Below are 15,033 nucleotides of genomic sequence, written 5' to 3' on the forward strand. Positions count from 1 at the left end.
TAGTGTAGACTTTAAAAAACGCTCAAGGCAGTCCAGAGAATTAACCATAGTAACTGTCCCATTACAATCTATTGTTTACACTATAATAACTGCAATAAAACAGCTGCCCTTTTCACTGGTAAAAATGAGTCAAAATAAATGGTCTATAGTAAATAGTATATTTGGTACAGAGCAAATAGCTGTAAATCTGGAGCACATACTTTATGCTCGGATTTAAATTGCCTCTCTCCTAAGAACCACTGAATTGGATTTAATTTCTAAATGAAATCCATGTTTTGGGGCTTTATGCAAGAGGCATTTAAGATAGACTTCTTAGGAAGTATCCATGTGAGTAAGTATATCTGAAGCTCCCTTATTCTGAGCCAGACATTTGACTGAATAATGTCTGTAATGGTTGGAAGGTTTGTCTATCACAGATCTTTCCAGTCATTTCTTAAAATGCCAGGGATTGAATTGGAATTTTCTGCATTACTACTACTACTGCTGCTGCTGCTGCTGCTGCTGCTACTTTAAATGTACATCCTGCCTTTCCCTTGAGTGGTTTATATGGGGAGTCCCCCCTCCCTTTATTTGCTTGCAAACATATTTCTATATTATTGAGTGACAATCTTTTTCTTAAAAGCTTCAAGACCTTTTAGAGAAATGGAATTGAATGAGGAATTATAATTGAATGGAGAGCAAGTTTGGTGAAGTGGTTATAGCATTAGGCTAGAAACCAGGAGATTGTGAGTTCTAGTCCCGTTTTAGGCATGAAATTAGTTCAGTAACTTGGGTCATTGACTGTCAGGTGCAAATTTATGTGTGAAGGGTTAAAGTTGACTACTTTATTGTATTTTACCAGTCATACAAGAAACTCCCCAGACTGCTTGCATTCTCTTGGGAACAAACAAATAAGGTCCCATGGAACATAAAGGGGATCATCCCTCAATCTCTTGCAGCTGTGCAATGACTCATTGGGAAGAAAGTCGACCAGCTCTTCATTATTGCTCTCCAAACAAGGAGAGGACTTGAGATCACCCACAATTGCTCCAGACAGTTGATCCTTGCAAAGAGACCACAAAACAGCAGTCTCCAGTGGGTTCAGAGTTCTGGGAGACCAGGAAAAAAAGCCATCTTTCTCAAACCATTGGACACAGGATCCACATATTTTCTTTTTAAATCACTCTCAGAAATTGCCTATTGTTTGTTGTTGTTCTTATTGTTATTATTAGGAACTCTTGGATCAACAAATCTGAAAACTGGCTGAATTTCATTCCATTTTAGTGAAAAGAATTTTAAATACAGTTTTGATTTTAAAATATTTTTTTGAAATAAGTAAAAAACAGGTGATTAGAACTTTGATTTTGGAAAGTTACAAATTGACTAAGAGTCCAGACGGATTTGAAATAAGATTTTAGAATTTATGTTAAGAAGCCTTCCTATGAGAAAATGCTTTTGTTTTGAATTATTTTGAAAGAAAAAAGCACGATAGATTGAGACATTGAAAGTTGGACAATTGAGGGAACCAGAAGGAATGAAATATTACATTAATGGAGAACAACACTTAAATTTGACTTACTAATACAAAATGAAGCAAAGTATTTTAATATTGGATGTACTGAAGGATGTATTTGAACAATTAACAATAGTTAATTTTAAGAGTGTCTCGCTTTACAGATAGACAGTGTTTAAAAGACGTTACAGAAGAAGAACGTGTTTTATCTGACAAGATTGGGGCTGAGCTGAAAGTAGATTTAAAAAGAACAGTCTTAAAAATTAAACTTATTAAATTACTTTACTTAAATTATTTAAGAATTAAATTCTTAATAATTAAAAGGGATATACAAGTGATAAACCAAGACAGTGACCTGGATAATTTTCCTATATGGGATTTACAAAAGCGGCTTGTTAAAGCTTTGAAGAATTTTATGAGAAGGGAAAAGAAAAAGTGAAAAGAAATCAAGTTCTGTTACATTATTTGAAGGGACTGAAGATCAAGAATATTAAAAGCAAAAGGGAGGAATATAAATGTGGTTTATTTGATAAATACATATCTTTGGTAACCCTTAATGGATTTTTCCTGAAATCGGGACTGAAATGACAAGGCTTTATGGATTTGTTTATAAATAAAAGATGGGATATGGGAAGAAGAGTATATTTGTTATATTTTAAGAGAAGGTGATAAGTTACTAAAATTGTTTATTCTTGTGATGAAGGAGGATGTCATTTATTTATATATTTGTTTTGCTTTTCTTTACTATATTCTAATTTTTCTTTCTTTTCTATTTTATCTTTCCATTTTTTCTTTTCTCTACCTTCTATTTTTTTCTTGTTTTCGTCTGCACTAGTTTTTATCTTTACAGTTGTAATTTTTAATAAAATTTACTATTAAAAAGGGGTTTTGCATGTGTGTAGCTTCCCATGACTATCCCTTCTATTTTAAAGATGGCATATATAATGCATAAAATTTAACAGCTGAAAACATGTACAGTTTTAATGGGACAAGCCATTTTATCTCCCTAAGTGCAATTATAATGTTTTATTAAAACTTTGCATTTTTTATACATAGATCATTCTTTTAAAATAATTTGAACATAGCATGTTCTATTATACCAGTCTTGTAACTTTCTCCCTGCAACAGTGCAAGATGCTAGACTACAGCAGCAATTTATTGTATTATTGCTACATCAGGGCAGTGCCACAAATTAAGAAAAAGGAAGTGAAGTCAACATCTGCTGTTGAAAAATGTTGCTATGTTTCATTTAGGTTTTTATCCTCTAGGGCTTCCCAAACCTTAGAAAATTACCCAGAACTGGGTAAAGGTATTTTTATTTTGGGTAAGGATGCATATACCAATTACAACAGGGACATTTAAATTGACTTAAAGACAGCCTCATGTACTAAAATATATTTAAAAATTTCCCAAGTATTCCTTTAAGACAAAAAATGGGTGAAATTACCAATAATAATTTATTGATATGACATAAACATCATTCAGTAATGTTGTTTTATAATATAGGTAGTCTTTGAATTAATACCATTTGATTCAGTGACTGTTCAAAATTATGATAGTTCTAAAGTAAGGGACTGATGGCGGGTCCTTTAAGTTTGATAAGACTTTCTGATAAGTGGTTTTGAGTAATGAAAGAAAAAGTTTGAGAAGGACTGTCCTAGACCCTATACATGAATACATTAGGGAGCATCTTTCACAAAGATATAAATAGGAAGATACTTTTTATAAGGATCAATTTTTATAAGGATCAAAAGCTGTAAACACCCAGCATTTGTTCACTGCTAAGTCATTCCTTCTAAGAAATCCATTACAAGTTTCTGACTGAATGAAATTGCATGATTCTTCCAAAAAGACTTTGTCATGGCACAGATGGACACCGATGCATAGAATTCATAGTGAGAGGGTTCCCTCTATGAGTAATTAAGGTGAGAGGGAGAAGATGCCATTATAAATTACAAGTAAAGCTGAGGGAAAGAAAGTTGAGAGAGAGAGAGAGAGAAAAAAGGTAGATTAAGACTTGATATATTTATTGATATATTTTTAACATAATTCTGTACCTATTTGGAAATGCATACTAGTTTTGTTAGTATTTTCATTTGTATATATTATTAGATCAAGCTATTGGCTCTGGATGTGTATATATTGGATTCTATCCTGACCCTTTCTTCAATAAGCTTGCTTCTAATTTTATTACCAAGTACTATATAATAGAGTTTTAAACCAGGAGATGCATTTAAGTGTTGTTTTTATCTTTTGTTTAAAAAGTTGGAAGTCATTTTCTTTTCATACTTTTTTTCTATAGTTTCTGTTTCCTGCACTTTCTTTTTATTCTTTCCCTCTATTCATTCCTCTTTCTGACCATTTATATTTGTTAGTTTTTATCTTCATGTTCTATGAAAACTGATTAAAAAATACAACCAGAAATAAAATACATCTCCTTTCATTGTCTGCCTGCTTACCTTCTTGCTTATGGGCAACTTTTCCCTTCTTATAGATCTTAATCTTTACATCAACACTGGGCAGAAAGGTCTTTTGAAAAGGAGCTTCCTCTGAAAACTATTTATGCACCTGCAAGGAGCACGGCTATACAGCACTTGTAATATATAAATCAAACCGGATTAAAATTCTGCTTATTGAAATTTGGACACTGAGAATTCAGTGTCCCAGAAAGGCTCTGTCACCTGTAAGAGGGATCTTCCCTACAGATCTAGAATCCAGGTCTATAGCAAAGTTACTCCTGACTGGAGGAAGGCAAAATTTTTTTTGAATTGTGACAGAAATCAGTGATTGCTAAGAACCCAAGTACATCTAAATTAATTTGGTCCCACTTTTTGCAGACCCTTTCTTGCTTAATAATGTTATGTCCTCTTTAATTACATTGTTCTGTTTTCCCCTTCTTCAGTGAAGTAGAGGGGAATCATATTTCTTCCCTTTCTTTGGAAGATAAATGTCTTATATAACAAATTGTAGACCTTTCATTTTCACCCCAATGTAATTAATTTTATCAAAAGTTTCCTTATAATGCTCATATAAATAACAGCACAAGAAATGGTCTGCAATTCTGGTCTTTTGAATTCATTTTATGCTAACGAGTATGCATACTCTTTGAAAGCTTTATATTGTGTATAATGAAATTTCACCTAACCCGAGGGATTCTTTTACACTTGTCACAGAGAAATAAAAATCACCTTTGTGAGTCAGATAACTTAATCTTATTTCTGTAAAGTTTCCTGATTTTTAAATCTAGTTAGTTTAAAAGAGATTACAGATTCAGGATATTTGAATATTTTCCTATGTTCATCCTTGGAAACCCCATTCAGGTTTCCATCTTACACAATAGGAATAAGAAAAACATTATATATATATAAATATCCACCCATCCTGACAAATAACTCAAGGTGGCGAACATATCCGACACACCCCCCTCCTTCTATTTTCTCCACAACAACCCCGTGAGGTGAATTTGGCTGAAAGAGAATGACTGGCTCAAGGTCACCCAGGTGGCTTTCATGACTAAGGTGGGCATCCTTCTCTGTTGCCCCTTTCATACAAGGGTTCCTCAAGTGACTTATGTTTTTTGGGGGACCAGATGAAGATCTTTTTTTATTGCAGGGCTTTTTAATTTAAACAATTCTCTTTTTATCAGAACTGAAACATTGTGCTTATCACAACATCTTTAAAGTAGAAATGATGTTATGCATAAGATAGATTTTATATTTTTGAATCGTACCTATACAGCAACCCACTAGCTTAAATAGTAGGTTCTAAATATTACAATTCAGAAGAAGCTGGGGCAACTTTCAGAGAACTTAATTGTATTTATGGGTGAGCAGGGATTATTACAATTTTTCTTTATTTCTAATCTCTCTGCTTCATTTAAAAGATCTCTAAATGTATACATGCAACAACATACCTACTGTATTCAATACTTGAAGCAGGTATTTTATTAACACCCTCTTCTTTTATTGCTGCTGTGCCAGGTTGCTGACTGCCAAACAGCTGATCAGTGCACTGGTAGCAGGGACCCACCTCCACAACCATTCCCAACTTTCCAGATGGACTCCTTGTCATCCTCAAGTTGTTTGCCTGCACCCCTACTATGGACTGCAATTTGCACGTGCAAATCGTTGCAATTTGCATGTACAAATTGTTATTTATTTCAGTTTAAGATATGCTGAGGCTTTTGAACTATGGTGCTGGAGAAGACTCCTGTGAGTCCCTTGGACTGCAAGGCGATCAAACCGGTCAGTCCTAGATGAGGTCAACCCCAACTGCTCTTTAGAAGGCCAGATCCTGAAGTTGAAACTCAAATACTTTGGCCACCTAATGAGAAGGAAGGACTCACTGGAGAAGAGCCTAATGCTGGGAAAGATTGAGGGCAATAGAAGAAGGGGACGACAGAGAATGAGGTGGCTGGATGGAGTCACTGAAACAGTAGGTATGAACTTAAATGGATTCCAGAAGAAGGCAGAGGACAGGAAGGCCTGGAGGAACGTTGTCCATGAGGTCGTGATAGGTCGGACACGACTTTGCAACTAACAACAACAAGATATGCTGAGGTAATTGCATTTCTGTTTTTAATGTTTTTATATTAAGTCACAAGGAGTCCCAAGATTTTGTGATATTTAAATAAACTAAACAAATAATAATAATAAAGTAGGTTAGTCAGTTGGTTAAAGAACTAACTTAAAAGGCAAGGATCCCTCTTAGCTAGACAGAGTCCATGAGCATGTTTGCGGTGGATATCTAGTGTCCCAGGAGCTTTTTAAGAATCTGCCCGGATTTCTGCCTACTACAGGGAGTCCTGACTTACAACCATTCAAAATTACAACAGGACTGGAAAAAAGTAACTTATGACCGTTTTTCACATTTAGGACCGCTGCAGCACCCCCCACGGTCACATGATTAAAATTCAGACACTTTTCAATCGACTCATATTTATGACGGCTGCAGGGTCCTGGGCTCGTGTGATTTTGCGACCTTCTGACAAGCAAAGTCAATGGGGAAGCCAGATTCACTTAACAATTGTGTTACTAACTTAACAATAGCAGTGATTCACTTAACAATGGTGTCAAAGAAAAGTACTAACATGGAGTAAAATTCTCTTAACAATATCTTATTTAGCAACAGAAATTTTGGGCTCAATTGTGGTGGTAAGTCGGGGACTAACTCTAGATGGCAATATATGTGCCGGTCAACTCACTAAACACACATTATACGTAATACAACTGCTTGTTACTGTGCGGGTTCCTTTTCTGAGCATGCTTTTTCTGAGGGCAGAAAATGCTTCTGTGTGTTTATATTAGGAAGGATTTAGTCAGGAGCCCGTTGGACAAAAATGATTGCTTGGAGGAGACTGACAAGGGCTATCCCAGCTCCCTATATACACTCCTTCTTCTCAGTTCTGATTACTGAAGCTTTCGGGAGTATTAATTATTATTCAACTTTCATTGTCCAAAATAAAAGTGTTCCTTTGATTTATAATGATGGCTGCTCGATTGAAGGGCAGCATATATTAGGAGATGACAATGCCCTAATCTGATTGTAAAATTTACTTTTGAAGTATTTGCATTTGAACAAATGCATTCTAATTTTTTAAAAAAAACACAAATGTAGAGTCTAGCCATTTTCTTTTTACTCAGAAAGCTTTTTTTTAAACTGTTGAGCTTTTTCTTGTGCCCAATTAGCTTTCCTCCCCCCCCCATCAACTATTTGAATTAGCTGATTTTTATTGTTTTGCATGTTTGCATTGGTGTAAAGCTGTACTTTTTATGATTGATGGAAAGTGTCCTAAGCACCGTAGGAAGTTTTGGTTTTCCACTCTAAGGGTAAAAAGGGAGATTCAACCTCAAAAATTCCCCCTTCCAATTACTGCAGAAGTTTTAATGGCGCACATCATTTAAATGCCATTTCTGATATATAAAAAAAAAACCCATGATCTTATGTGAGCATGTCAGGAATTGAATCCCAAGAAAGCTTGGGATTCATAGCCTTCTCATTCTGTTAACATGTTCCTAGTTCTGGGGGGGGGGGGGAATCACTAACTCAGGAATTGCTATATATAACTTCCATCCCCTGCAGTCACTGAGAAAAAAATTGTAAAACTAAGGGGTAAAGCTCTTTTCACTCTCAAAAAATGGGCAAGAAAATAGCTGCGGTAGCCCCTTTCTTTCTACTTGGTAGTGAATATTTAATATTATTAAATTGTTAGATAAATATGTTCTCAAGTCAAGCTTGACTCCTTATGTTTTTTTTCATTCTCAGCGTAACATATAGTCAGAGTATTCCCTTAGCAGTCTCCGATGCAAGTACTAAATCAATCTAAACCTATTTTAGTCTCTAAGCCCACAAACCTAGCCAGGTTCTAAATTATTAGGAAATAAAAGTTCTCACTGAGCTATGCACAATAAACTTGATATTTATTATTAATTACTGATATCTCTTAGCCATCCTGTTCTAGAAGAGGTTTGAAATACTCCAAGATATATGGCTTTATACTTAATCTGAACTAGAAACTATTCCTTGCAGGTAAAAAGTGGGTCAGGCTATATCTACCATGTGGGTCATGCTTGGTTCATACTTGTTGCTCAAAATTATTTCCCATGTTGTCTAATACTAATCATCCACTTTAATGTTCCACTCTGTATTACTTTTTAAAAATTGCATTTGTGCTCTTTGAGGCCGACGATACTGACTTACGACAGAGCAATCTGCATCCTAAAATTATTATGTGGGATCTCTGATTTGATTTCTTATTGTTAAATAAAGACCTAAGAGGAATCTGTCTGCAATTTCAGTGTGAACAAATTGGGATCCTCCAGTAAAATGAACTTTGCAGAATCACAGATGGGCAGCAGTGAAGAACTTGAAAGGAGATTTTAGTGAGAAAGCTGTTTTCAAGATGAAGCATACATTTGGAAAACCAGTTTTAAAAAACAGTAGATATTAGGATAGCTGACTTTTTAGCCAAAGTACATATTAGGAGCACTTCAGTTTTTTTCAAAAAACTATGTTTGGGGATATTGGGTAGTAAACTGTATATATGAAGGAAAGTTGTGAATGTTAGGAATATGATTTTCCAGTCTCTTTTAAAATCATTTTTAGTTATTATAGAATAGAATAATTAGCATATTCCTAAAAAGCTGAGATAGAGCAAATTAAGACTGATTCATACATTCTTACAGAAAGATATTGCACAACCACAGGGAAAACAAGCATTATCATCTAGAAATGTCCATTTAATATCTTTGCCATAAATCTCATAGTTTAAGTTGTATGCTAGCATAATATTTTAAAAACAGCAATTTTAAGTTAATCCACAGGAGCCTACTACCACTAGGCCAAGAATTATAACCAGTCATCTACTTTTTTTTTTCAGTAAGCTGATACACAAACAGACTTATACAGGTGGTGTGGCTGGAAGCATTCATCTTATTATCTTGTGGCCTTTCTAAAAACAGCTTGAAGTCAAGACATTCTGAGCCTTGGAGAACCTCCTGGTGAAGCCTCTGAAAGCAATGCCATTTCATAAAAAGACTGGTTGACAAAGTTGTTAGCAGGGGTCTTTATTATAGGGGGACCTTGTGACAATAGGGATTTAAAAAAAGACTCAATAACTAAGGTTGCAATTAGAGTAAGAGATAATACTGCTGACTATATTCACAATCATTCTCATGATAGGGGAATTATCACTGGAATACTATGCTGATCAAGAACAAAAAAATAAGCAGCAGCCCTGAAAAGGGGTAATTCAGAAAGTCACCAAAGTTCACTCTTATGAAGTAAGTAATAGAAGAGCTATGCTAATAAAAATAATTGTAGTAGTATAGTAGTAGTAGCAATAATTGTAATAGTAGCAGCAGCAGCACAATAACTGGACATGCATCTACAATGAAAGAGGGAAGATTTTCCAGACTGTTTAAGCTGAATCTGACCCATATGATGTACCAAATAACTTCAGGATGTTACTTACACAGGAAGTTTGAACACAAGAAAGGATTCTTTTCCCTACCTTTGTCTATACTCTAAAAGTTAATTCAGGAAATGATAAGGGGAGGGCCAGGCTTCATCTGATATTGTTTTGAGGTTTCTCCTACCTCTTACTTGCCAAAACCAGAAGAAGACCAAGCATTTCTTGTTTTTGGTGAGCCCTGAAGGTGAAGGTCTCAATCTTCTCTAGCAGTGCTCAACAAAGCCAGAAGATGGGCAGCTGCTATGCTGAACAAGCAACCATGCTACGTATTGAAATAGTTTGGGGGAGTGGGAAGTGATGCCTGAAATGTCACTGGAGGGACACACATCATCCAAGGTTTGCATATCCTTGAAGACAGCAGTGTCCATTCAGAGAGGACAAGGCTGCTTTTTCAACTTGCTTCTTCCTTCACACTAAGGATTTGAGGCCAAGTGTTTTAATACAGAGTTCTTTATCATGGATAGGCACTGATGGAGACTTGAACCTGAATCTCTCCAGTAACATCCAACATATAGTAGACACTTTTATGCAGACACACAATAGTTACACAGACTACCACATACATACATACTCCACATTGCTGGTCTGGGAGAAAATAAAATATTTTGTGCATATCCTGGTTTGTGGAGCTCAGACAAAATGGGAAACTATGATTTGTTGTAAGTTAGACTATTCAGTTCTCTTCCTTGTACTTGCAAACAAAATGGGGAAGGCGATGAACAATCACATTTTGGGATTATTCCTGAACTGAGATGATGGTTGCCTTCCATTTCTTATGGCAGTCGGCAAATGTTTCATAACATCTACTCTTGGGCATGTAGACATGGGATGACATATACATTAAAATCAAGCAAGTTGTGTGCTTTGTTGAGCTTACCTCATCTGAGCCAGATCCAAAGATCAGCAGGTCAAAAGGTATTGCAGCAACCATGTCAATTAGGAACCAGCCTTTGAAGTAGTGAATTGCTATTCTTGCCGGGTCACTTACCACTTCTTCATTCTGGTTGACATATGTTGTTCGGAAGTTTATGAGAATGTCAATGATAAACATAATATCCACAATTAAGTCTACCATGTTCAAGGGATTGCAGGAATAGCCACACACTCGCCTCTTCTGTTCTTCGCTGTCATTGAGAAGGAAAGCTGCAGAGTAAGGGGTGAAGATGGCAGTGTAGATCACAAGCAGTAAAATGAGCCAATCCCAGACTGCTTTGAAAGGACTGTAGTGCAATATTGTAAACTTGTTGATGCGAGGTGTTTGGAGCTTATATTCTGGTAGTACATCAGCTCCCAAAGATAGGACCTTGGAAAGTAAAGGGAAGGAAAAACAACAACCAAACAATCTGGTGAGTAAAGTAGAAATTGAACAAACAAACCATGAAACAAATACATTTATTTCTGAATAACATTTCTGAAAAGGCAATGCAAGATAATTGTGCTGAATTTAGAATGGGCAATGTGATTTTTAAATTATTATTATTATTACTGTTGTTATTATGTTATTACTAGTATCTATTTGACAGACACATATCACTAAAATTCTTGAGGTTGAAAGTAAATGAGAATTACTAGGAAAGGACAAAAAATGACCGAACACGCTGTATAACTCTCCTTCTGTCTAAAAACCAACAACCACTTGGTACCTCAGAACCATTTCTGAAGTGATGGATGGATAGATAACCTTAGGCCAGAGATGGCTCCTGGAAACAGCCAAAAGCTAGTTGCCCCCCAAAAGGATCTTCTCGTATCGCCACCCCTGCTGCGTTCCGAATGCTAACTCCTAACTCCCTTGGGAAACAAACATGCTCCTCTTGATTACATATTCCAATCACCATCTTTTTTTTCTTAAGTATTAAGCAATAGCTTCTTTCTCTCTCCATGTGTGAGTCCTGTTGCCCACCTGCTGCCTGGGGCTCCTGCATACAAACTGGGAGGAACAAGAAGCCCATGGCAATAATAGCATGAGTATTATGAGCTCCCTGAGCTGCAAGAATCTGGATGACCATTAGAGCAGGGGTCCCCAATCCCCAGTCCGTAGACCAGTACCGGCCTGCGGCATGCCAGCAACTAGTCCGCACAAACAAGCAAAGTCCCATCCGCAAGATGCAGGCAGCGCAGAAAACCACGCATTCTCTGGTCCATGGAAAAACCTCTCTCCACAGAACCGGTCCCTGGTGCCCAAAAGGTTGGGGACCTCTGCATTAGAGAATTAGATTGCACTGTATTTCTGCCATCTAGTAGTCACTCTCAGTATGTTCTGAGACTGCAAGGCTGGCCTGCTTCCACCTGTTGCTCAGCTTTCACCCACACTTGCCACTTCCAAACACCGTCCTAGGTTCATCTTTTGATCCCCACAAAAAATATGGTAGACCATGACCAGCATTTTTTTTTATAACCAACTGGGATGTCTGTGGCTACAGGGGCAAAGATGGCCATCCCTCCAGCCTCAACAATATTTAGGCCATTGACCTTTCCCCATTCCATATACGGAAGCACTATAGGAGCTCAGCCTCATTGAATTAAATGGGGTCCTTTAGAATACCAAACCTCCTCTGATCACTGAAGGAACTGGAATCAAAACAGTTCTAACAGGTCAAAAGAATCTATTTTGGGGAGGGGGATCCATTGCTTTGAACGGCTGCTAAACAACCAGTTGCAAGTCAAGGACTACCTGTATTTTATGTAAAGATAATAAAAGTGACATATTCATATGTTTTCAAAAAGGCTCCAAAGATTCATTTTTCTTTGATTATCTTTAAATGATAGCATATTGGATAATTGCTTTTACATCATTTTTTTAAAAAAAAAACTCTTATGTTTAACTAACATTTTTTTTCAAAATTATTTGTTTTATGATGCATTTGTCAGGCACTTATGATCAGGTTATCTAAATAATACGAATGAATGTTATTAAAAGCAAATTTTACAAAGATAAAAAATATTATAGAAGCACAGAAGAAATAGAAAAAGTACATAAAAGGGTCAAAGGAAAAAAAATCAAAGAATAATAAAAAAGCAGGAAAAAAAAAGGTAACGAAAGAAGTGATTCCTGATCTTTGCAGCAGTTTCAAACATAGTTGCCCTCTCCATCCTCCCATATATTGTAGCTACCTTCTTCCCATAGATACACCTTTAAAATCAATAAATCCCAAAATCAGCACTTCAATTTCGTCTATTTTCAGCAAAAAACAAAAGGTCTATAAAGGGAGTCAGTGTACCTAAATACTAAAAGACTACATGCATAAAGAGTAGCGCAGGGTAGCTATCTATGATAGGAAAAACTAGGGAAAATGCACCAGTAAAAACCAAAGGAGATAGATTGATACATACATACCACATGTGCTGTTTGAAAATTTTAATTAAAAACAGAATACATTTTGTGATAATAGGTTAGATTGTACTGACCTTCCACTTTGACACTCTTTCACAAGACCTGGATTTACCAACACTCTGGAGCCCAGGTCCAGAGTATTGGTAAATCCAGGTCTTCAGGGTCTTGTGAAACAGTTATCAAAGTGGAAGGTCAATATAATCTAACCTATTATGGGATGGAGCCCATCAAGAGGCCTATTTGATTAATTGTTGTCACTAGGGGGTGGGGGTGGGATTATTGTTTTTATTGTTTGTATATTTTTTTCTTTTTACGATCCTGTAATCCTTTTTATCGGGGTGGAGTTGGGGTGACTGAATGGAGCTGAGCGTTTACTGGTCAGATGCCCTTTCTGGCGCCTATGCAGAGTTCACAGTAGATAATAATTCATTATGCCCAGAGAGAGAAATATCTGCCACTACCTAGGAATGAATTCATGGTCTCCTGATTATGAAGCAAGAGCTCCACCTCTAGGCCACTGCGCTGCTTGTTTTTATTGTTTGCATATTGAGTTTTTTATTTTTGTAAGATGCCTTAGAGCAGTGGTGGCAAACCTATGGCACGGGTGCCAGAGGCAGCACTCGGAGCCCTCTCTGTGGGCACACGTGCTGTTGCCCCAGCCTTGCCTCCCCCTGTAACCCCCTCCTCTCCAGCAGCCCCCCTGAAGGAGAGTCGCCCTCGAGGATGGCCCACATGGAGCAGCGCAGCCAAGGACATGGCAGCCAGGCAGCATAGACAAGACTCTGCCCTCACGCCCCATCATGCAGTTGGTGCTGCAGGGCACGGGCAGAGGGTGTGGCTGCCATAGTGCTGCTGGGCTGCCTGGGCGATTTGTGGTGGGCCCTGGAGGCGATGAGTGGTCCTGTGGGCAGGCAGGGCAGGGGATGGGGGATAGAGCAGTGGTGGGGCAGGGGGTGGGGTGGGGCGGGGCCAGTTTTGGGCACTCGGTCTCTAAAATGTTCGCCATCACTGCCTTAGATTCACTGAGAGTGTGGCCATATAAATTTACTCAAATAAATAAATAATAGGACAGTGATCAGGTGAGCTGTGTACCTGCCCAATCTCCTGCAACTTCAAGACAACTTACCCAGCACTCTCCCTTCTGATGTCAGAGAGAGCTTGTGCTGGGCAGCAGGACTAGGTCAAGCACTTGAAAGAAGGGCTTTTGATGAGTGTGAGTCAACTCCAAATAAAATGTTTTTTGAAAATTTTAAAGCACTCATATTCTTTGTAAAGGACAGATTTTGCTGCAGTAAATTCATGTTCGTTATGGAATAAAGTGCCATTGGGCTGACACTGCACCGACAATAGCATCCAACCGTCTTTTCTGGCCCACAAGAGATTTTCCTTTAGGTCAAAGTAAGAAGACTTCTGATAGTTGCAGGCTGATATTGGGTGACCAAGAACTGCAGCAGGTACGCTGATGATGCAAAATGGAAAGAACTTTCCATGGCTTTTCTCTCTTTTTTTCCCCTTCAGTTTCTTAGGGGTCTTTTTTACATTTTATGCATTATATTCAACCTGTTTTATTGCTTTAAATATTTCAGTCTCCTCAAAATCTACTAGTTTTCAGCCACTGTGATCATAACTGGCTTACAGAAAGGTACTGAATGATTTCGGCTTCACAATGGGTTTTCTAGAATTGGAGAAAAAAAAGGAAAAAGTGCCACCGTAATTACTTAAAAAAAGACATTCTTTAAACTGAAAAGCAGGTTGATCTTCTGCTGTCATTTTTGTTAAAGGTGAAGACTCCTTCGAATTGAACTCGGCTCCTGGTGATTTTCATTTTTTGGCCACAATACAGAAGTTCTTCAATTGCCTCCTTCTGAAATGTTTTTGTGAGTTTTCAATCTAGCCTGATTCATTTTTAGTCTCCATCCCAGCAGTAACCAAGTACAACCCAGGCTGGCTTTTAAGTCCAGGTAAAGCTACTTGCTGCTGCCTCGTGCTGAGCTTACAATTTTCATTAGTGCCTGTTTTCTTTAGATCAGCTGATTGTCTTACAAAAATCAAGAGGAGCCATAATTATTTTCTACTCTGCCTCCACTAAAATCATCAAGACTCCTCAGCCAAGCCATTTTTTTTATTTTTCTGTCAAAAGAACATGATTAATAGCTGAACTCACCCTATCTCCTGACCTACAGGAAAACCTGATGTGCAAATTCAGTTGCTAAATGTGTAACAAATTCAGGTGCATAA

The 15,033-nt window shown here is 37.3% G+C and overlaps 1 protein-coding gene across 4 annotated transcripts in view; it reads right to left on the reverse strand.

Annotated features, from left to right (window-relative positions):
* The window catches only part of KCNH7 (potassium voltage-gated channel subfamily H member 7), a 327,609-nt gene that overhangs the window by 84,134 nt on the left and 228,442 nt on the right, over positions 1-15,033 (reverse strand). For all 4 annotated transcript variants that reach the window (XM_039352779.1, XM_039352780.1, XM_039352778.1 and 1 more), the window contains one exon: positions 10,342-10,767. In XM_039352779.1, coding sequence (XP_039208713.1) covers positions 10,342-10,767 — 426 coding nt within the window. The remainder of the gene's footprint in view (positions 1-10,341; positions 10,768-15,033) is intronic.

Source organism: Crotalus tigris, unplaced genomic scaffold (genome assembly GCF_016545835.1).
Source record: "Crotalus tigris isolate CLP2741 ecotype Arizona unplaced genomic scaffold, ASM1654583v1 scf7180000018477.2129921, whole genome shotgun sequence".
In the NCBI taxonomy this organism is placed as follows: domain Eukaryota; kingdom Metazoa; phylum Chordata; class Lepidosauria; order Squamata; family Viperidae; genus Crotalus; species Crotalus tigris.